At 62.3% G+C, this 22,323-nt stretch overlaps 4 protein-coding genes across 5 annotated transcripts; all 4 read right to left on the reverse strand.

Moving 5' to 3' along the window:
* Positions 1-167: 167 nt before the first annotated feature.
* On the reverse strand, positions 168-3,399 carry N4BP3 (NEDD4 binding protein 3; the record flags this gene model as incomplete). The annotated part of the gene is made up of 4 exons (XM_082489993.1): positions 168-1,529; positions 1,755-2,012; positions 2,225-2,779; positions 2,986-3,399. The coding sequence occupies 4 exons, from the start codon at positions 3,397-3,399 to the stop codon at positions 957-959; spliced, it is 1,800 nt and encodes a 599-aa protein (XP_082346119.1). The 3' UTR covers positions 168-956.
* A 6,804-nt stretch (positions 3,400-10,203) lies between these two features.
* B4GALT7 (beta-1,4-galactosyltransferase 7) lies at positions 10,204-12,929 on the reverse strand (the record flags this gene model as incomplete). Its single annotated transcript, XM_082490206.1, has 6 exons — positions 10,204-10,671; positions 10,849-10,953; positions 11,123-11,206; positions 11,473-11,698; positions 12,388-12,756; positions 12,883-12,929. 6 exons carry the CDS (start codon positions 12,927-12,929, stop codon positions 10,516-10,518), a joined length of 987 nt encoding a protein of 328 aa, XP_082346332.1. The 3' UTR covers positions 10,204-10,515.
* A 473-nt stretch (positions 12,930-13,402) lies between these two features.
* Positions 13,403-16,977, reverse strand: LMAN2 (lectin, mannose binding 2). Its single transcript, XM_082490124.1, has 8 exons — positions 16,817-16,977; positions 16,623-16,741; positions 16,396-16,513; positions 16,000-16,079; positions 14,777-14,938; positions 14,468-14,582; positions 14,032-14,151; positions 13,403-13,905 (listed from the first exon to the last, which is right to left on the reverse strand). The coding sequence occupies exons 1-8, from the start codon at positions 16,968-16,970 to the stop codon at positions 13,745-13,747; spliced, it is 1,029 nt and encodes a 342-aa protein (XP_082346250.1). The 5' UTR covers positions 16,971-16,977; the 3' UTR covers positions 13,403-13,744.
* Positions 16,978-18,448: 1,471 nt separating this feature from the next.
* LOC309677039 (ADP-ribosylation factor-like protein 3) lies at positions 18,449-20,522 on the reverse strand (the record flags this gene model as incomplete). 2 transcript variants are annotated; one of them, XM_082489714.1, is made up of 6 exons in its annotated part: positions 18,449-18,496; positions 18,594-18,779; positions 19,566-19,616; positions 19,785-19,901; positions 19,990-20,190; positions 20,501-20,522. In XM_082489714.1, 6 exons carry the CDS (start codon positions 20,516-20,518, stop codon positions 18,449-18,451), a joined length of 621 nt encoding a protein of 206 aa, XP_082345840.1. The 2 variants fall into 2 exon arrangements, with proteins under 2 accessions (XP_082345840.1, XP_082345841.1); XM_082489715.1 differs by having other exon boundaries at positions 19,990-20,133; positions 20,501-20,518.
* Between the last annotated feature and the right edge of the window lie 1,801 nt (positions 20,523-22,323).

Here is a 22,323-nt window from a genome sequence, read left to right on the forward strand (position 1 = left end):
TATTGCAGGAAAGGCCGAGGAGAGCGGGGCCAGGCCCAGCCTTCATGTGGCTCTGTTGTTACAGGCATGGAGCAGGGCTCCTTCCAGCGCCTCTCGACCTGCTCTCCCCCCAGCTCTTCAGCTGCCCCTCACCCACCCTGGCAGGGGTGATGTGGGGATACCCCAGCCTCTCCCCAGCTTGGGGAGCATCCCAGCCCCCTGCCCACACGCCCCAGTCCTCTTTCCCCTCCCCAAAGGCCTCCCAGCATGGCAGGGTGCCAGGCTCCCCTCCCTCACTGCACAAGGCACTCATCCCTCAGCCCAAGGGCTCCGTGCTGGGAAGCTGCATTAACCACTCTCCAGTGCAGAGCAGCCCCAATACTGGTGACACAGAGAGCCCCAACAAAGGTGCTGGGGCAGCTGCCTCCCCTCTCCCAGCAGTACCAGCACTTGTCAGGCGTTCCTCCTCTGCCTTCCCAGTGGCACCAACGCAGACTGGTCCCAGCACAGGGCACTGCTGGCTCCAGGATCCTGCCGACAGGGCAGCCACTGCAAGCAGCAGCTGGAACCCCACAGCAAGGTACTGGGGCTGGGGACAGGGCTTGAACCTCTCCTTAGCAAGACATTAAGTTACTGGGTTGTAGGGAATGGGGGGGCAGAGCAAGAGGGACAAGGAATGTCTCACAGGGCGTTTGGTTTCTGCCCCCATGGCAGAAGGAATCACAGAGGAAACGCTCCTGGAGTCAGAGCATGGGGCACATGCAAGACCCCGACCCTGGCACAGGTGACCCACCGTCTCCAAGACACCCCCCCACATAAGGGCCTGAAGCGCTGCAAGAAGGAAAAGCTCCCTTGTCGCAATCAGTCCTTCTGCCCAGGGCAGCGCCGAGCGGCCGGTCCTTGTGCAGACCCTGAGATTGTCCCATTGCAGCAGCAAGAGACCTTCCCCCTTCACAGTCCCAACAGCATCCCTTTGCTCAAATCTTAGAGGACTCCACCCGCTCGATCCACGGCGAGTCCACCCCAACATCCCTGGGCTCTGACCGCAGCTGCCGCAGCTCCCGCTCCAACACCTGGCTCCGGTGGTACATCTCCATATAGCTGGCCTGGAGCTCCCGCTGGTATCGCAGCACCTTCTCCTTCTCCTCCTGCCAGGTTTTCCTCTCCAGCTCAAAGTTCACAGCCTGCAGCTGGCCCTGGCGCCGCTCACGCAGCAGCTCTGCCCACAGCCACTCCACCTGCCGCTCCAGGGGCTCTGCCGTGTCGCTGTGAAGGCCCCGGCACTTGGAATCATCAGTTTCGCAGCCAGGGAAGTCCTGGCATGCCGGCATGGGGTCGTCGCCCAGCGGCAGCGAGGCACTGGGCTCTGGGGGCGTCTGGAAGGAGTCTGCCAGTTGTGCCAGCTGGGAGTCCCTGGCCTGGACCTCTGCCTTGGCCTCCCGCAGCTGTGTCTTCAGGCTGAAGATCTCACCCAGCTTCTGAGCCATCTCCTCCTGGGTGTCCCGGAGCTGTTGCTTCAGCAGGGAGATCTCTGCTGCCTTCTGGCATACCTGCAAGGCATGGGCAAGCGGTGAGGAAGGGTTGGAGAAGCAGGACCCCAGGGGTGGCAGCACCCTAGATTGTCACCACAGCATCCCTGGGAGACCATGAGCATCACACTTGGATTGTCCCCTCCGTCCTGTGGCCATGAGTGACACCAGAGCAGGGAACCACTGCCCCCGTCCTGGCTCCACAGCCAGGAGGGTGGCAACAGAGAGGGAAGGAAGGGAACTCACCTCCCACTTGGTCTCCTCCAGCTTGGGGCTGACACGCTCACCCTGTGTCTGCCGGAGCTTGGGCTCCTCGCACTGGCACTGCTGCATGCTCAGCTCCTCCTGCAGCCGCTTCTTCTCCTGCTGCGCCTTGTAGAGCTGCAGCTGCAGCGCCCGCTGCCCACGCTGTGCCTGCTGCATCACCTGCTGCAGCCTGGCCATGTACATCTGCTTCAGATCCTCCAGCTCATCCAGCCACAGCCGCTGCTTGTCCTCAAACACCTGCCAGCACAGGTGGACACTGGTGAGGGTCTGTAGCCTGCCCCTATGCGGGGCAGCCCCAGGGTGGGATCCCAGAAGGTCCCATGATGTTGGGTCCTCCCATGCTTGGACATTCCCAGCCCATCGCCCACCACAGCAGGACATCAGCTCCTTCACAGCATCCTCCACCGAGGCACCCCTGCCCCACAGCCCTACCAGGGTCACCAGCTCACCTGCGTGAAGGGGTCTTCGGTCTCACTAAGGCTCCTTTTGAGCTGCCGCAGCTCTCCTCCCGTCTCCTGCAGCCGGTCCTCCAGCTGCTTCACCGCATCCTCCAGCGAGTAGGTGAACTCGTAGGGCGGCGGGGGCTCCCCAGGGCTCTGCAGCCGGCTCAGCGTGGCCATGCTTTTGCAGGACAGGGGTGCCTTCTCAGGGGCCAGGGGGTCCCTGGGACTCCGGGAGACCCTGTCCAAGGACCCCCCGATGTGGTTGATGTGGCCCATGGAGGCGCTGAACTGGCTCTGGGCAGGCTTGAGGCGGGAGCCGTAGGAGGGGAAGCTCTGGATGGAGTTGTGGCTGGAGTCGGAGGCCTCATCCAGGCTGATGGCGTGGAGCAGGTGGGTGCGGAGCGGGCCGTGCTGCGAGGCTGCCGTGCTGCTCTGCGACAGCAGCGTGTGCAGGCTCCCATTGCTCTTGGACAGCTTCTGCCCCTTGGACGAGGAGAGGCCCTGCATGGAGACCAGCCCCTTCCCGGCCACCGCCTTGAAGGCTGAGGGCCTGATACGGCACTGAAAAATAAGAGGGGGGTCAGGATGAACCCAACAGCCCCTACAGGTGCCCCAAGCCAGGGAGAACCCACTCACTCCCAGCCCCATACCCCTGGGCATCCTCAAATCCCCACATTCCATCCCGGGCACAGACTATTCTGCTCCAGCCCTGTCCTCTCGCAGAGCAGGACGCATTTTGGGGCCCAGCATGGCACCCACAGCCTCACCTTGTCAAAGCGGCCCCTCTCGGGCAGAGAGCTCTTGGAGAAGTCGGCCCCACGGTGATGCTCACGGGAGCTGCGCTCGGGGGACCGGTTCTCGCGGTCGCTCTCGTAGTCCCGCTTGTAGCAGACGCCTGATGTCTGGTGCTTCCGCTCTGACCGCGTCTCCTTCTTGGCCCCGTGCAGGTAGCCGAAAAGCTCCCGCTGGCTCGGACCCTTCCGCAGCAAGCCGTCGGGCTGCCGAAGCCCCCGTGAGCCCCCCAGTGGGGCCCGCAGCTCCAGGGGGGACAGATCCTGCTTCTCCACCAGGCTGCCCACGCTGCCCATGCTGCCAACGACACCGATGGGCTCCGAGGAGAGGTAGGTGCTGAGGATGCGGGTGTCGGGCTCACAGGTCACAGGACCCTGTGCTGCTGCCATGGAGAATTAGAGAAAAGCCCGGTACCAGCACTGCTGAAGGAGAGACAAAGTCAGCAACGCCGGGCAGCTGGGACTTTGAGCCCCCCCCAGCAACCCCCTTTCCCAGCTGGCCCCAGGGACCAACCTGGGTTCCCGGTGCTGGGAGAGACCCGCCAGGTCCCGAGCAGCTCCCCAGGGGACTCGTCAGCCGAGCGAGCAGAGCACCGACATGCAGCATACACTGGGCGAGCTGCGGTGAGACGGGGGCTCCCCCCTGCTGCCGTCCCCCCCCCATGGCGGCGAGCCTCCCTCCCACACCCAGCCCCACCTCCCGCCCGCGGCCGGGTGCCGCCACCAAAACAGGCACCTGCCGCCCAGCCAGGCGGGCAAGTTCGGGAGCCGGCAGCACCTGCCCGGGCCTGGCGCCAGCCCCGGCCCAGCGGCACCGAGCCGCCCCGCCGGGACCCCACGGTCTGGACACCCTCCCCAAAATGACCCTGGGGATGGCCATCCGGAAATCATTGGCTCAGCCTCCCCGGGGTGCAGAGAGGATGGGCACCTCTCCTGCCCCACGGGGAGCCTTCCCGCACAGCACGGGCTCCCACACCACGCAGGGCAAGTTCCCAAGCCCTCCCCCGTGGCCCTGCTCCATCCACAGGCGCTCCCACCCCAACGCCGGCCAGGGACGAGGCGGTCACAGCCCAGCTGCTGCGTGCGTGCGTGCGGGGGACCCCGTGGCTGGACACGGCGGGAAGGCGGCAGGAAGGGGCAGGATACGGACAGGACAATACAGCTTCCTGCGCAGGTGGCTGGGGGAGGAAGGATGCGAGGATGCCTTCGGCCTCAGTTCCCGCTCCCCAGCACCGGGGAGGGGGACAACGGCCCTCGCAGCCCTTCGCAGGCAGTCCCTGCAGTGGGGACATGATGAATGTGGCAGGGGCCAGGCAGAGCCCCCTCCACAGCTCCCAGCGTCGCTTAGGGCTTGCGGGCCGGGTTACACCCAGGAAGCTGCCCTGGTTCTCAGCACCACACGCCGGGTAAACAAACACCCCGCTTTTAATTGCTGCCACGCACAAACCTGTCTGACAGCTCCTGGCCTGCGCTGTCACCTCCCTCTGCGAACCCAGCACCTGCTCTGGGCATCGGCACCCCACAAAGGGCAGCAGGGATGGACTCCCTGGGAGGGTCCGGGCTGCCCGCCATGCTACCGGGTGTGTAGAAGGATGGAGCGGGGGGGGGGACGGACGGACGGGACATGGATGTCCTCATGGAGGGGAAGCTCGTAGCATTCAGCCCCCGACATTGGGGCAGCAGCTCGGCCGAACCCCGCAGCAGCTCCTCCCGGCACAATCGGCCGAGGAAGTAGGTCAGGTTGTGGGAGGTTTGGGGAAACGCCGGGGGAGCCCGAAGGTGTCCTGCCTGCGGCGGGGAAGGGTGTCACACACCCCCCACACTCCCTCCCCCAGGCGGCAAAACACCGGTCCGGCCAGCCTGGCTCCTTCCCGGGCAGATCCGATCCCAACCCCAACCGTGCCCGCCCCGTCGAGCCGTTCCCGGGCGGGATATGGCCACAAACCCTCCGGCGGGCTGCGGGGAGGCGCAGGGGGGACTGCGGGGAGGCGGGCGCGGGTCCCCCGCGCCCGCCTCCCCGCAGTCCCCCCTGCGCCTCCCCGCAGCCCCCCCCCCCCCCCGCCCCGTCTTCACTAAGCCCGGCCGGAATTTCCGGCACGGAGAAGGCGGAGGGGGAGGTCGGTCGTCGAGGCCGGGCCCGATCGTGCGCGCTGCAGCCCGGCACAAAGCACGACACGGCGGAGAGCACCGGCGGGGGCGCATCGGAGCTTACCCGGGTGGGAGGCGCAGCGGGGTTTCCCCCTCTCGGGGGAAGGCTCACCGGGGAGAGGCACCGGAGCTTTCCCCCCCTCCTCCCGGGGCCCGCACTCACCATGCCGGCGGCTCCGCGATCCCGCTTCGCCTCCTCTCCCCGTTCCTTCCCTCGCCGTGTTTGAACGCGCCCCTCGGCCGCGGCCGCGCGGGCAGCGGGAGGAGCCGGCACCGGCAAATCGCGGCGCGGAGGCGGGCGGCGGCGGCACGGAGGGGCGGGAGAAGGAGGAGGAGGAGGAGGAGGAGGAGGAGGAGGAAAGGGGACGGCTCGGCTGTGCCCACCGTCGGGGCGGAGCAGGGCGGTGCCCGGGGCGGGATGGCTGCGTGCAGCGCCGAGCACCCCTTGCGCAAACCCCCGTCGAGGGGAGACACCCGCACACGCCCACCCCCCCTTAAATCCCCGCACCTACAGACCCGGCACCGGCAACAGCGGCTCCAGCCACCAGCCGGCTCCCGGTAGCCCTCACCGTGGCGGGGGGGCTGGTAGGAGCTCGACGTGTCAACCACCCCGGGCGCGGGCTGGGCCGTCGGGGCAGGGGAGAAGCGGTTTGCTCAGCCACGTCGGCTGCGCCAAGACCCCCCCCCGGCTCTGTGGGACGCTCTCTGCACCCTCCTCTTGCGGAACAGCCCCGTGTCCCCCTGCCACAGCACCCACGGGTGTGCAGGAGTCACCAGAGGTGCCTGTGCTGCACTGCAGACTCCACTGGCCACGGCATGCCATGGGGGGCATGGAGTACCCTCCGTGGGGATGCCACCCACCCCAGCGCCTCGCCTGGCACCAGTGAGACACGACACACTTCATCCCTCTGAATCAGCCCTGCCATGTCCTGGCCAGGAGCCGGTTTTGTCACTCACCACCCCTGCAGCATGCCATGCGTAGGGAGTGGGGATCCCAGCATGGACAGTCCTGGTCACCGGGTGCCCTGGTGTCCTCGGGGAGTGGGACAACTGTAGCAACCCTGTTCCATCCCCACAGCAGCCCGTGCATGGCACCCATCTCTCCCCAGGGAGGCATCATACCCGCACTGTCCCTAGCCTGGGTTCGGGGACGCGTTCATCCAGCGTACTCATGCACCAGGGCCCTAATCGCTGCCAGCTCCCCCCGCCGCACACCAGAGTCCTCAAGCTGTGCTGCCAGTGCTCACCCACACACACACACTGTCCCTGGTCCTTGCTCACCAGGCTCACATGCTTCCATTATCCTCGGTGCAGTGCCAAGGCACACAACTGCTCCCTCCGGCCCCCCTGTTCCCCACGGCTCCTTTCCAGCGCCCAGCTGCATGCCAGAGCAGCAGGACACGTGGCCTCTGAATAGGGGGGCCCTTCACAACAGTGCCGTTTCCCAACCTGCTGGCACCAGGAATGTGCCTGCAATGCCCCAATCCTCTGCCTGGAGCTCAACCACGCGTGGGGCACCTCCAGCAGCCCATGGGGACGCTGGGTCCATGCCAGAGGGACAGGCACATGCCCGTGGCGGCAGGCAGTAACGGCATCCCGCCGGGGCCTTGGTCTGGGCAGGTTGCAGTGATGCTGGGCTGACTTTAACGGGTGCTGGTCACAGCCGCACCCCTCCTGCCTGTCTGCCCCATTTCCTGCTGCCACGTCTCTACCACCCGCTGCACTCCCCTCGAGCACATCTCCGTGGGATGGCAGCTCCCAGAGCGCCCCAGGGCTCAGCCCTATCCGGGACACTCTGGCAGCCAGCAATGCTGTTCCCTGAGCAGGGATTTTCCTGCCTCCCATCAGCTTTTCCCCAGCCTGCTCTCTCTGCTCGCATCAATCCCCCAGTTCCCCCCCATCACGATGCTACAGCAATTTCATGTGGCTGCCAGCAAACCTCTCTGGGCACCACCCGGTTTAAAACAACCTGGCAATAAAAGCCAGCCAATTGCCGTGCCCGCGGCAGCCCCCGCATGGCCGCACTGACAGCAATTTGGGCCCCAGAAAGGGGGTCGCAAAGGGGCAGGGCTGGGACTCCACGGGGTCTCTTGGCCCCCAAGTATCCTGACCCCCTCCTCAGGGTTGCTCATAGCACAGGAACGCCAGGAGGCCTCTGACTTGGCTCTGTGGGGCTCCCGGGACAGCAGGCAGGGTGTTATCCATCTGCTGAAAGGCAATGGGGAAAAAAACCTCGTCCCCTCCTGCTGGGCCATTGCTAATAATGAAGTGCGTGGGGTGGGGAACAGAGCCGAGCGACCTCCGAGTCACATTCAGGGCTATAAAAGGAAGCTGGGTCTCCAGCACAGCGCCTCTTCCACAAAAGCAACCGGAGGATGAGGGGGCTGCGAGCGGAGCTGAGAAATAGCTGCCAGGCAGCGGGAGAGGAGCCTTTAGCGCTGAGCGAAGTGCGAGGTGCGCATATGCTCTCTGTTTCTGCACATCTACGTCTTCGTGAAACCTGCCCAAAACTGTGTCATCTATTTTGAACAGTGCAGAGAAACACTTTGATCTGCCTCTGCCAGCCCTGGCTGTGGTTCCAGCGCCGGTAAGTGGCTGGCGTACAGGTGGCCAATCCCAAAACCTGCGCAATGGAGAGACAGGAGCAGAACTGCTGGGCCGACATCTCCCTCCAACCAACTGCAGTGAGGGACATGATGGGTCCTGGGAACATCAGAGTAGTGCACCGTGTGTCCGAGCCCACCTGCAATCTTTGTGCCAGATACCAGTGCTGCTTTGGGGCAGCCGGGCTGGAGAGGCCATTGGGAGCTCTTCGGTAGGGCGTCCCTACATCACCCTGGGGCGAGGACAGGCCCTGAGCTGGGGAGGAGGACGTGCTGGGCCTGCCTGCGCCTTGGATGATGCAAAGCAGCACAGCCTGATCCTCACTGCCCTGCCACCACCATGTCGACGCCTTCCTCTGGAGGCAGCCCCCCTCATGCCCCAATCTGCAGGGCTCCAGAGCCCTCACCCAGCTCCAGAGCAGCACAGAGAGCAGATTACACCAATTCTTTCCAGACGGTCCGTCCCTCTGCCCTACACGACCCCCACACTTGGCTCTCATGGTTTTGCCACCCTCGTCCTGGTGCTCCTCCCCGGAGGTGCCACATACCCAACAGCTTCTGTCTGGGGACGTCTGCAGGCACCCGGCAAAGCGATGGCTCCAGGAAGCGGCAGGCAGAGGACGAGGACAGAAGGGGGCCAGGAAATATGGAGGGCCTGGTGCCAGTGCTGGTGACGGGGCTGAACGGAGGGGTACCGGCTGCTCGGCTGGGTCTGCCCAGCTTGAGGAGGCAGCAGCACCCAAAATGCGTGCCAAGACCTCAGAGCCAGCACCGTGCAGTCCCAAACACAGCACCATCTGTGAGCCAGCCCAAGCACCCTCTGCTCTGGAGCAAGCGGCACAGCATCACTTCACCCAGCAGCCCCAGCAGGCAGCCAGGCCGGGCTGGTGATGGAGGAAAGGAGCCCAGTGCTGGCAGGGGTCTCTGTGAGAGTTGGCGGGCATCTCTGCCACCCCTTGGCAGATCAGGGTGAGCTGCAGCGTCCTAAAGGTCACAGCACTTGTTCACTCCCAGCATGAGCAGGCATGGACCAGGCGCTGCTCCATGGCCGCTGCTCCAGCCTTGAGCTTGAGAGCTGGATTCTGAGCAGGGCATGTGGCTCCCCTGCCCATCCTGCCCAGCTCTACACATCCTGCTTCCCAGCAGAAGGTGCCAGTGTGGTTGATTTCTACCAAATCCAAACAACTGCCAGCCCCAAGTGCTCATCCTCACCTCTTGGGATCTTCCCAGCTTCCCCACCGCCTGGATCTGGCACTGCAGAGCACTCTGGCACGTCCCCAGCAGCCAGAGAACATTCACTTCCTCTTCGTGTCTCCTGTCCCAGGGCACCCTCCCAGCACGCAGTGTCAGGGCTTTGGCCACCTCCCACGGGCTGCTCTTGCTCTGACAGCAGCAGGTCCCCAAGTCACCGCACGGGTTGGGCTCCTGGGGACCCAGGGTTTGCAGGGTGCATCTGCCTGGTCACCTCCTGCTCAGCAGCACCCCAAGGCTGACACAGCCCTTTGCCCAGGCACTTTCCCTGAGCCCTTCACTGACCCAGACAAGCCACATCTACAGTAGGGGGCTTGAGCCCACAGCAGAGCCCTCACAGGCCCTGCCAGCAGCAGGGGACTGGCACTGTGATACCCTCAGCAGGAAAACACACCCCTGCCCTGGTGGAAGGGGCAGCCCAGGCCCTCGTCCTGCCATGCCATGGGAGCAACCGGCCTGGCGGCGAGGCATGGCCGGGAGGCCAGAGCAAGCGGGTGAGACCTGCAGCCTGGGCCCCACACAGCCTTGCCTCTCCCTCATCAACCCAACCCCCCTGCTCCCGCCTCAAGGGCAGCGTCCCAGCCCCTTCCTTGCCCAGGGAAGCTCTTGTTCCCCTCGATTCAGGTGGGTTAGGGGCGATTGTCCTAATTCCTGCACTTCACCCACACTGTTGCCCCGGCTCCACTAGCGCTGCGGTGAGCCTGGCAGCCACTCCTTCCCAGGACACCTCATACAGGGCCACAGCAGATCCCAGTTCCCCTCTAGCACTGCTGGGGGGACATCAGGCTCTCCAACACCCCCTGGAAAAGGCCAAGGCAGCATGTGCTGCAGGAGGCAAGCAAGGAGCAGCTCTTCCAGAACTCCTCCTTACTCCACAGAGAGAGAAGTCCTGCGCTACCTCAACTGCTGACATCCAGTAGACCTGCGGATGCTGGGGTATGGCTCAACCACAACTGCTTCCTGCAATGAAGCAACCACAGCACAGCCCTGGGGGTACCTGGCAGCTGAAACACTGGCACCATCTCACTCGGAGCCCGTTTCAGACCAGCTTGGCCTCTGAACCACAGCAGATCACCTGTCCAGATAGAGCGTAGCCGGACCCAAGCCAGAAACGGGTGCACTGAAGCCAGTAAGGTGAAGGGAGCAGGAAAAAGGAGCAACACGGCACAGCCCAGGGCATTCACAACTCACAGGTGTCCTGATAGTTCTTTATTGTTCTCTGAGCTGGGTGGCAGCTCAGTCATGTCCAGCGCAGGAAAATTGCCTCCTGCACCTGCCCTGGGAGGCAGCACCAGTGTCCACCGTAATGCCGCAGAGTCCCGCTCTCAGCCTCTTCTGTTGGTCCCAGCAAAGCCCGGTTCACAGCCCTTTATGTTCCTCTGTGTCTCACCAGAACTGCCACGCTCATCTGCTGCAAAAATCCTGCCTGCTCCAAGCAGCTCAGCGGCAGCACTGGCATCTTGGCACAAGCACAGTGCACACAACCGGCACACGGGAGACAGGCTCAGCCAAACGTGCACCAAGGCGTCTCGCTTGTGTCACAGTCCAGCAAGATATTAAGGACGGTGCAAGGGGCTCCTGCCACATTCAGAGCTGTCCGTGACTCAATTCGGTACCTCACGTTGTTCAGACCTCCCTCCCGATCCACTTTAAACTGTTCCTGCAGAAGAGAAAGACCATTCAGCCCATGCTGGCTTCCAGCGGAAGGGGAAGCACCCAGTGCATAGGCAAGGAGTGCAGAGCTGGCAGGGGAGGACAAGAGAAAGGAGGGCTCAGAGCACGTGGTGATCACAACCAGAATCTCCCATGGTTCCCCTCAACCAGACAGAGGTCTCACCTGCTTCTGCGCAGCAATGCGCTTCTGGTCTCTCTTCCTCCAGGCTGGGTCATGCAGGTGCTGGAAAGTCTCATATCCAGTCGTGATTCCAGAGGGACGGCGAACCTGGAAGGAGGTAAAGCTACTGGAAAACCTGCTGCGCCTGCTACCGCGATGGGGAGCGTAGAAGATCTGCCTTCCCCAGGTCCTGACCTGGGCAGCTACAGCCAGGGGCCAGGTGGGGAGACAAGGAGAAGGGCAATTTCAACCTAGGAGGCCATAGAGCACCCCTTACCTGGAGACCAGCTCCTTTGATACGTCGATAAAACTCGTCATCCTCCCGTCCCCAGCCCCAGAAGCGGTTGGACATGCCGTTGCACTGAAATGAGAGGGCCATTGTACCGGCCAAGGTCCGGACCAGCACAACTCTATGCACCACAGAGGAGCAGACACCAGCATGACAAGCCCCGAGCACCAGCGCAGCCTCCCCTCTCCTGCCCCCACCAGCTCAGGCAGCGGGCTCTGTCCCCAAATCATTTTGAGTCCCTTCCCCCTTCCCAAGCATGGAGCACAAAATGTACAACTGTTCACCAGTGTTGTAGCCCCTGCCCCAAACTGACCGGGACATCCCACTCATGTGCTCACCATCTCATAGTGCTGCTTGGTGAGCAGCAGAATGCCGCCCACGTACGTCTTATAGTGGTAGAGCGGGTGCAGCTCCGGGGATGCCACGTGGAAAGGCCCTCCCTCCGGAAAGCTGTAGTCCAGCTGCTCATTGAGGGGCAGGAGATCCACGTCGTGCATCGCGATGTAGTCGGTGTCGTTGCCGCTCTCCAGGAAGCCCACATTGATCAAGGATGCCCTGTTAAACCTGCCGGAGGACCGGGGACTCTCAGTGCCACGCACAGCAGCTGCTGTCCCTTCACGTCCCTCTCCCATGCTCCTCAATGCTGTTTGACTGATCCCCGAACAGGGACACACACAGACGCGGTGCTCCCTGCCTTTGCAGCACTGAGTGCCACTGCTGCCCATCCTGAAACTGCTCGCAGCACTTTCCCTACGCAGGCAGCACACGCTGAGCCCGGCAGCAACGCACAGGGGTTTGGTCACTGCAGACCCCAAGGGGCTACAGCAAACCCCATCCTGTCCGAGGCCGGTTGGGGTGCTGCACAGCGCCCGCCGGGGCTGCAGGCAGGTACCGGACAGCAAGCAGGGGGTGAGCGACAGCATTTCCAAACACCCCAAGGTATTTCTTTGAATTTCAGCATCCCCAGATGTTTGTGGCCATAGCCTTCCAACAGCAGGGAGGAAACTAAAATACCTGGGGGTGGATAATTCTCTTCTTGGTTAGGAAGAGAAGCAAAAACACCGCTTGTCCTTCTATAAGCTTCAGAGTGAGTAAATCTGGGGAGAGCACCGCACCCCAGCCCTGACTCCCCGCTGCCCAGGCCCTAGGCTTCTCCACGCCGGCAGAGACAAGCGGGAGACCCCCTCCGCACTCCCAGCTGGGACTGAGTTTTGGAGAAGGACCCCCTTCGCTGCAGGAAAGGGAGACACTACCTGAAATGATCCACCTGGTTGAGGATGAAGATGTGATGGCGGATCCTCTTCTTGCTCAGGAAGCGGTGCATGTAGGGCACAAAAGTCAGCAGCTCCTCGAAGCGCTCTCGGAAGGGGACGAGCAGCGCCAGGCGATGGGGACCCCACGACGGCTCGTCCTCCTCCTCCTCCGCCGGCAGCGGCGGGGGGGGCTGGGGCGGGCAGGGTTGGCGGGGTCCCCCCAGGCTCTGCCCGCCGCCGGGGACCGACCCCTCGCCCGAGCAGCTGAGCTGGAGCCAGAGCAGCGAGACGAAGCCCAGGAGCAGCGCCAGGAAGAAGAGCGGGAAGACGGAGAACCTGCCGGGCAGCAGGCCCAGCAGCGGCGGGGACCTGGGGCACAGCAAGGGGGGGGGGGGAGGGGGTGTCGGGGGTCAGCGGCCGGAGGAGACCCCCGAGCCGCCCCTACCCTCCTCCCCACCGCCGCCAAACCGCCCCGCCCGGTGTGGCCCCGCTCACCCGCCGCCGCGCAGGCGGAGCGCGGCCCTGCGGCGGGCCGGGCCCATGGCGCTCGCCCGGCCCCGCCACCCGGCCCCGCCGCGGGACACGCTGGCTGCGCCCCGCCGATCCGTGTCCCCGTCCCCACCCCCCCCTCCAACCCCCGGAAACAACGGCCCGGCCCCGCCGTTCCGCCCCGCTCCCTTCCGCCCGGCGGGGCGGGGCGGGCCGGGGGCGGGTCCGGGCCTGCGGGGACACACACACCCCCTATACCCGCCGGCCGGGGTTTCCCCTCCGCCGGGACACCCCTCCTTTTTCGGCGTGCCCCCCCCCCCCCCCCCCATTTGTTGAGGAACAACTCCCCACCCCAATTCCTCCGGGACCCTCCAGGGATTGCCCTCCCCCAGCACACCCCCACCACCCAGGACCCCCCCCCAGCCCCTCCATACCGCAGCCCCCACCCAGCTCTCTCAGCCCCCCCCTCCAAGCAGAGCCCCCCTTTTTCCCTACCCCAGACAGAGCCAGAGCCACACATGGTGTCAGTCCTTTAATGCCCCACTCACAGCCCCCTCCCCACAGCCCCCTTACATTCACAGCCGCTGCCGCTCGCCTCCCCCCCACCCCCCTCGGGGCAGCACAGCGGGTCCCGTCCAGCGGGGGGGAGCACTGGAAAAACAAGGGGAGCGACCTCCAGGCTCCCCCAGGGGGCATCAGCCCCCTCGGTCCAACCCATCAGACACCGAGGGCCAGGTAGGGGTTACAGCCAAACAGACAGATAAGAAAATACTTCTGATATTTCTCAGAAACAGCTTCTAGAAACCACAGTTTTTACAGCTCCCCATAGAAAAGATGGGTTTGGGCACAGCCATGGCCCAGGCCTTTGCTAGTAGAAACGCTTGTTCCTCTCCTGGCGTTTCTGGAAGACCACAGCTCCCACCACAGCGCAGACGATGATGCCCAGCAGCGCGCAGAGCAGGAGTAGGAACACCTTCCAGCCCGTCAGAGGCCCGCTTCGGAAATTCCCCGTCGGGTCATCCACATTGTCTGCAAGGACAGGAACAGCTACAGAGACCGACTCAATCCCCAGCTCTGAACTCTTTCTACAGGCCTTTAAGAGTCCAGCCCCAGCATCCCAATCCTCCTGAAAATTTCTGAAGCCCAGAGACTCACCTTTGGGTGATTTAAGGAGGCTGACGCTAGGCTCAATCTTGGTCCAGTCAACGGTCTCATCTTCTACAGGGTGCTCCACCATGAGCTGAAATAGCTTCATTGAGATAATGTCGTGATTGTCTAGGAAACAACCATCAGCACCAAAGACCGTTAGAAGCTCTGACAGATGTCCATGCGCTAATCGCATCCCTAGGACCATGCTGCGCCAGGTCCAGGTCTTCTTCCTTCTCAAGCCACCCTCGCACCCCAGTTATTAAACTGCAATTTGAGATGTTCCCAAGCTCTTAGGTGCCTCCTTTCTCAGGCCATGGGTCCCTGCCCAACAAGATTTTAACAATTCAGGGAAAAGAAGCCATTAGAGCCATCCAACGCATCCATAGCATTATATTCCAGGCTCCAAACAGCAGGTATTCCTGCAAGCAAAGCCCCCTCTCACCAGACAAATCTCCAGTGCCAGCAGAAGCACCGAAGAAGTAGCCAGTTGGCAGCTGTACCCCTGCAATGTCAATGCAGTTTTTCCATTCATTCTTGTCTTCCACATCAGTCATCACCTGTAAGACCATGGGAGAGTCACACCAAGAACACACACTGCCATCCTGCCCACCTGCAGCTCTTTTGGAGCCAGACATGCAGGAGAGGCAGGTGGTCAAGCCTGGAAACCATCTCCAGGTCACCTACTGACACAGCAACACATGCCCCATCTAACACGCGAGACACCCTGCAGAAGGTGTCTGCCACATCTCACCGTCAGGCGGCCTCGGGAATACCGAATTGCCAGGAAAGTGTCATGGTTCTGGTTCCGAAGGTCAGCAGTGCACCCTGCCAGCTCCGTCCAGCGCCCATCCTTACTGTGGTCATACGTCAGCGAGCCATTGTTCACCATCGCAGAGATATAGGGGAACACGCGCTGCAGGGAGGAGAGCACTGCTGCTTTCAGTCTGCAGGAGCCTTCAAGCTGCAGACCAAGAGCCACCTTCCCCTGCCTGGCCAGAAACCTCAGTGAGAGCAGGATCTCAGCCAGGCACAGCAAGAGAGCCACAGCTTTGCTGCACAGTTGGCTCCAGAAAGCAGAACAAGGACTTCAAGACTCATTTTCTACATAAAACTTTCTAAACTGAGAGCTTGCTCTGGCAAGCCTCCCCTTGAGCCCCCACCATACCGCACAGTCAGGGCAACAAGACTGCTCCAGACTTGTGGAGTAAGCACCAGACCAGGTAAGAAGTGTAAGAACAGAGCTCGGGACACAAAGCAGACAGAAAACTCACATTAGCAGCATAACCACATTCAGGGCTTTGTAGTCAGCAGATTACGTACACTGGAAGAGGCCAACTACAGGCAAGAATTCAGTTTTCAGTGAGCACCAAGACAAAAGGTGGATGGAGTCATTTCCAGGCACTTTATGACTTAAGCGACACGTTTTTGATGCAATAGATCTCACTAGCACAGTTACGTTTTCTGATCATGCTGTAATGAGATCCACAAACATGGAGCAGGAGAGAAGAAAAGGACCATAAGCCCCCAGAGGGATGATCTGTATTTCACCCACAGAGAATTCTGGAGCAAAAAGCCAGCCCAGGAGTTCCTCTTTCAGAGACGCGCAGGTTGGAAACAGAGAATAAGGCCAGAAACAACATGGAATGACCAACCAAAGCACAGAGAAGTTCACAAATGACACTCTAACTTTACTTAATAGGTGGTGCAGTTTACACCAGCCCTATGCCACCCTATAATGCAGAGGGGGAAAGACCTTGGAAACATCTGTGTGGTCAACAACAGAAGATGGAGCAAGGACCTTATCTCCATTAATGCACGTACAAACTCTTCCCTCGACTAGCTCCTATTACAGGAAGAGCAACCCACTCTCATGTGAGGAAAGACTTTTCCTTGGTCTGGGTATGAAGCACTTGGAGCATGAAGCTGTGAGGAGACAGCCTCCTTGGCACTGAACAAGCTCCCTGAACTACTCACCTCTGTTGCTTCATCGTTGGGATATGTATCAAGGAAGATAGCCAGTCCATGAAAGTTGTCCTTGCTGCCAAAGACAGGACCTGAACAGGGCAGAACACAGGGAACAGAAGGCTCTCAGAAGGAATTTGTGCTCAGAGACTTATACTGAGAAGAGCTGTAAAAGTTGTTTATTGCCAGGCAGATGACTTAGGGCACCTGTTCCTCAGGAATAGAACATGCCGGACACACCATCCCAATCTGGTGAAACCAGACAGTGAGAAATTCAAACGCCCTCCCTGGCAAGAAACCTTCCAGGCCAGGGATTGTCCAAGGGCAGCTCCCTGGGCTGTCCTGGGGCACGTGTGAGAGCTGACGAGGCCTCAGCCCGGCCAGGCAACCCCTGGCTGTGCAACGTACCTGGCACCAGGCGCTCCTGCGTGTACCACAGCGCCAGGCCATCCCCGTGCAGGTTCTTCTTTCCGGCTCCGTGGATCTTGAAGTGGACGTGGAGCTCCCAGTCCTTGAGGAAGCAGGGCTGTGGGGACAGACCGCCCAGCGGCATCAAGACAAGAGCCGGGAGAGGCGCTGGGGCCTCCCCGGGCACCCACCAGCCTCCCCGCACCGGTCTCCCCCCGGGCTCTCACCACGCGATTCCAGATGGAGCCCTCCCGGCTGCGCTCGTCGGGCGTCAGGCGGACGTACTGGCTGGTGACCATAGTGCTGCCCTGGAAGTCCCACAGCGGCATCGCGGCAGAGCCCGCGCCTGCAACAGGCAGAGAGAGCGCGGCTCAGCCCGGGCCACCACGGGGCATCCGGCCCGGCCCGGCCCCGCGCTCACCCTGATACGGCTTCATCAGAGAGTGCTCCCGCTTCAGGTGCTCGCTGTTGCCATCCGTGAGCTCAGCGGACGCCGGGCGGGGCCCGGCCACCGCCAACAGCAGCAGCAGCGCCGCCGCCACCGCCGCCAGCAGCCCGCCCGCACCCGCCGCCATCCTCCCCTTCCGCCTTCCGGCGCACCGCTCCCGCTCCCGCCCCCGGCCCCCTCCGGGAACAGCAGCTCACGTCGCCAATCAGAATCCCCCACACCACCGCACCCCCACCTCCGCGGGTAAGCGTCACTCCTACTCGCCTATGGCAGAGAAGGGGGCGGGGCCAGAGGGGCGCGCCAGATCCCGCCATGCTTTGGGCGGGCGGTGGGGAGGGGGGAGGAGCGGCAGAGCGCCTCCTGGCGTGCAATGCGCGGGCGCGGCGACGCGCGGCATGCCGGGAGTTGTAGTCCGCTCTCCCTCCTCGTGCCAGTCACGTGCGCGGCTCGTGCCGCCCACGGGACATGTGACCCGCTCCGGCGGCGCTTGCCCGGCGGTCGCCGGCAGCCTGTCGCCATGGCAACGCCACACAAGATGGCGCCAGGCCTTCGGGACGGGGCTCGACGCCGGGAATCCCCCCAGCCGGGGGCCCTGCAGGCCTCGCCGGGCCGCGGAGCGGCGGGGCGGGGGCAGCACTGTCCCAGCATCGCGGGAAGGACTGGCCGAGGCATTGCAGAGGTCACAGGGAGCTTTATTGAGGACCACAGGGCCGCCTGTGGGCGGGCAGGGCTGCAGCTCAGAGCCTGGCACAGCAGGAGGCCCCCAGCCCCGCTGTGGCCTGTCTCCTGCCCAGCCCCAGTAGTGTGGGTGCTCAGCCACGGCAGCTGTGCTGGCCAGGGAGCTGCATCTTCCAGCCCTCGGGGTGGGCATCTTCATAAAGGCGACAGAAGCCACAGCTCAGGTGTGTGGGGCAATGCGCTTCCCAGGGGCTTTTCTGGAGCAGCCCCTCTCAGTGGCATGCACAGCATGGTTGCAACCAATGCTGTCACCAGGCAATGAAACCCCTCCATTGGTGGGGACAACCCCCCGGTGGGGACCTGACTGCGTGGCCGGGTCCTCCCTTTGTCTTTGCGCTTGTCCCAGCTTCTGTGCACACGTGGGAGCTCTTTTGGCCAGTGAAAGACACTGAACTGAGGCCTTCCTGAGCCAGCCGCCACGACTGGGCCAGCACCAGTCACATCCTACAGGAGCAGAGGGGAATACGCACTATTCGGCTGGCTGTACGTGCCACATCTGAGGATGCAGCCAGTGCTGTGGTGGGGTCCAGCAGCCTCCACGGGGTGTGCCAGCAGTGTGGATGGACAAGTCCTGAATGGATTCTTGTTCTGGAGGTGTGCAAGCCCTTGACACAGTGGGACAAGTGGTTGCCTCTGACAGCATTGGGGCTGCAAGGAGGGTCAGGGAATATAAGGACCTTGCGGAAGCCCAGGAGACAGGGACAGAGGAAACTGACTGATCAGTGGAAGACTGGGTGGGAAGCCCATCTGAGCACAGCAGTCTGAGGCTCAGGGCCCAGCCAAGCCCTAAGGGGAGTCTTAGGGACCAGGGGGGTTGGCCATGGTTTAGGGACCTGCGGCTCAGTCCAGTCTGGCACTTCACAGCTCTCACTTCTTCCTGTTCATGATCTGGCTGGAAATCCAGTTCATCCCATCCTGGAGGGAAAAGAGAGACATGAGCACAGCCGCAAGAGCATGGCAGGTCCTTGGGTCCTCTCCCGCCTCTGCAGAGCCCACAGACCCCCATCTCTACCTGCACTCCTTCCCCAGACAAGGCTGAGCAGGCCTGGATCTGCCATTCCCTGTCCCGGTAGGTGTGGAGGCTCAGCCCTTCTGCGATCTCAGCTGCGGGCGCTGCAGTCACTAGGTCCTGCTTGTTGGCAAACACCAGCAGTGGGACCCCCATTAGGGACTCCTCCTCGGTGAGCTCTGCCAGCTCCTGCCAAGAGAGAATCATCTCCCAGGGCTGCTGCCCGCTGCTGCCCTCCTCCACAGAGCTGCTTGCCTGTGCTAGCCATGGGGGGCTGGGCCACCTCAATCCCCCAAAGTGCCTCATTCCCCTCTCTCTCATGCTCTTATTGCAGCTAAAGAAGCCATGAGGTCTTGACATCCCAAGGGAGAGACATGCACCCCTGAAGCTCCATCTGCCCTGAAGAAAGCCCAGGAGCCACACACAGCTGCACACCTGAGGACTGAAGTGCTCCCAGCATCGAGAGCCTTGGGCAAAGGGCAGCTACAGGAGGCTGCTGTCAGCCCCGTGCTGTCTGGCACACCCACGCCGCCGTCTGGTGCTGGTACAGCCAAGACTAGCACTCGGAGTCTCACCTTCCCCTCTCCAGCTTCGTTCCCAGGGTTTGTAACTCTGAATTCACTACTTGTAAACCTTTGCTTGGTCATATCGCTAACCTGGTGCTGGGGAGGTAGGAGGAGGGTTGGCGATCGAGGGGTCATTCTCACCAGGGGCGGAGTCACCCCCATGTCGGGTACCCAAGGGGCATCATACCCAGCTCGGCGGGAGCTGCTGGGCATGGATCTACCATGGGGTAGGGTGGCTCTGCACACTGAGAGCCCTTTCCATGTAGCTCTGGGGACAGGTTGGCCCCCACTGTAGCACTGCTCCATGGTAGAGTGCAGCCTTGCTCCCTGCTCCAGTCCTCAAAGAGATGGTGCCAGATGGGTCCGAGCCCCAGGACCCCACAGCCACCCCCGACAGGACCCCTCATACCTGCCCTGTCTCCTCAAAGCGCTTCTGGTCTGCGCTGTCAATGACATAAATCTGCCGTGGGGACAAAAGGGACAGTCAATGGCTCCTCCTCACCCAACTGCACAGCCCTTTGCCTTCTGCAGGGGCTGTACACCTCTGCTGGGGTACAGGGCCCCATGCAGAGGGCACGACTCTCCACACACGGGGCTGTGGGGGCCTGTGGGTGACCGCCCCACTCACCAGCAGGTCAGTGCTGCCCAGATACTTCCTCCAGTATGGGCGGATGGAGCGCTGCCCCCCGATATCCCAGACATTCAGCTTGAAGCCATGCGAGTGGACGCTCTTTATGTTGAAGCCCTGCACAGGGATGCAAACTCAGGCATCACCCAAGAGGAGGGTAGGACCTGCCACCCTCCCACTGCCTGTGGTCCCCAGCAGCACCTACCTGGGTGGGTGTGATGGTGCTGACCTCCTCGGATGCCAGGCGTTTCAGCAGCGTGGTCTTCCCTGCATTGTCCAGCCCCAGTAGGACAATGCGGAGCTCCTGCTCCGGGGAGCCCTTCAGCCTCTGGATGACAGAGAGCAGCCCCTGGGGGCACGGGGTGCTGGAAGAGCCCTGCGGGGTGCCGGGTCGCTGCAGAGCACCCTTGTTTTGGAGAGGAGAGCCAGGTGTGCTGTTGGCCATGGGTACCCTGTGTCTTTTGCCTGAATGAGCTCCAGGGTTTGGCTCCCAAGGTGTCCAGGCTCAGGGTGGCCACACCGCAGATCTTCCCAGCCCCAATCCCCACCCCCGGGTGTGCTGTCCCTGTGCTGGGAGTTCTGCCAGCTCCTGGGTGTGCTGGGGGGACAAGCCCAGGGTACAGCCCTGGTCCTGCTCTGCCTGGCTGTTTGACACCGCAGCCAGGAGCTGGTACCAGGACCCTGGCGCAGGCGGGATGTCACCGGACCCCGCTTACCTTCTGCACATCACCCATCGTCTGGGAGTTGCTCCGTCCCGCGGCACGCCTGAGGAGCTGCCAGGGTCTCGTCCCTGGGGCCCACCAGCAGCTGCATAACTGGCAAGCTCCCCATCCCTGGGGGAGGAAGAGGATTATGAGCTCCAGAATTAGCTGCTGTTTCTCCATTTACCCACAGCATTAAATAATACCCTCAGCAAATCCCCCAGCCAGCTGTCATCCCGCCGTCGCCTACCCCCAGGATAAACCACGTCCGTCCAGGCTGGGGCACTGGGGCACAGGGCATACCTCTCCCCTGGGATGGCAGCACATGGAGGATGCGGTACCCAGACACCATGGGCATCACCACAGGCAGAGCATGGCAGTGGGATGGAGCCGTGCAGCCAGCGTGTGATCCTGGGAGAGGTACCTCAGCTCCAGCCTCCAAAGAGGGCCGCTGCCTGCTGCCCAGGCAGCAGAGGTAGGCCACAGGCACGACCGTGCACAGCCTCCTGTGCAATGGGTGATGCCTCAGCACATCCCCACGTCCCACCCCGCCCGATCCGGGTGAGGCGACACCAGTGCCCTTGGAGGGTGGCAGGAGGTAACGCTGAGGCTGGAGCTGCTTGAGGCCACGTCAGCCACTGCCCCAGCTCCCCACTGCCATCTGAGGGAAACCACTGGGCCCTGGAGCAGGTCAAGGTCTGGGCTCTCAGCAGCCGGAGGTTGGGGTTGGCACAGGACAGGGGTCTGGAGGGGTATAGGCAGCTTCCCCAGCAGCCCACCCCGGCCCAGGTGGGGTGAGGGGCTCATCTGTTTGCCATTTGGATTAAATATATTAATTAAGCAATGTCTTTGATTCTTGCATGCTGCAGTTTGGTCCTCGGATCAGGTTTCCTAGCAGAGAGGTTATCCTTGTGGTGAGGACCGTGAGTCACGCACTCTTGGTGAGACATTTTTATTTATAACTCCGGTTGCAAAGCCAAGCCAAACAACACAGCTATGCTCTCACAAAGGGAAGGGGGGAACCACGATCACCCCCGCCCCACTGCTGCTCCGTGCTGCCACGGGGGGCAGAGGGGCAGCAGCAGGGGCCACCCTCCACTCCCCCCTGCCCGGAGATCCTGCCAGGGCTGCGGCTGCTAATGCCGCACTGCTTTTGTGCATGTTCACGGTGGGAACACTTCATTTTTCTCTGCATAGATCTGCACCCATCTTAATGTTAGGGTTCTGCTTTTGATAGGTTAATCACCCACCTTACATCCCAGTTATTAGCATTTCCATGAGTGGGTTGCCATGGTGCTCTGCGGTTTATCCTGTAACTGTTACTTACTTATATTTCCTAACAAATATCCTAAAATATTCTTGACTGGTTTGTGGTTGCTGATCAACATGGAACCCCGACCTAGGAGATGAGCAAAACTGCTTAGGCATCAGTTTGGTGACTCCAAGCTGCACGTCCACCACTCCTTTCTGCCAGGCTCTGCCAGGCTCTGCTGGCCTCTGTGGCACAGGCAGCTCTCCACAAACACCGGCTGCTAACGGCAGCAGCGGCAGCATGGCCCTGGGGGCCACCCCCAGACCCACTGATGGGTGACCAGAGCAAGTGGTACGAGGCTGGTGGAAGGGTGTGTTGGGTGTGCTGATGCCCTCCTGCCCCTGCACCCCTCCTTCCCTGGGGTGATGAGATGCCCGGGAGGAGTCCCCTCAGGCTGCCCTGGCTGACAGGAGTGGTGGCAATGGGGTGGTGACCCCAAGGCAGCACAAGCCATGCTGGTGATGGGGACTGAGTGGGATGGAGATGGGGATTGGATGGGGATTCAGATGGGGATGGGGTCAGGGAT

This window comes from Vanellus vanellus (assembly GCF_965231255.1).
Source record: "Vanellus vanellus genome assembly, chromosome: 13".
NCBI lineage: Eukaryota > Metazoa > Chordata > Aves > Charadriiformes > Charadriidae > Vanellus > Vanellus vanellus.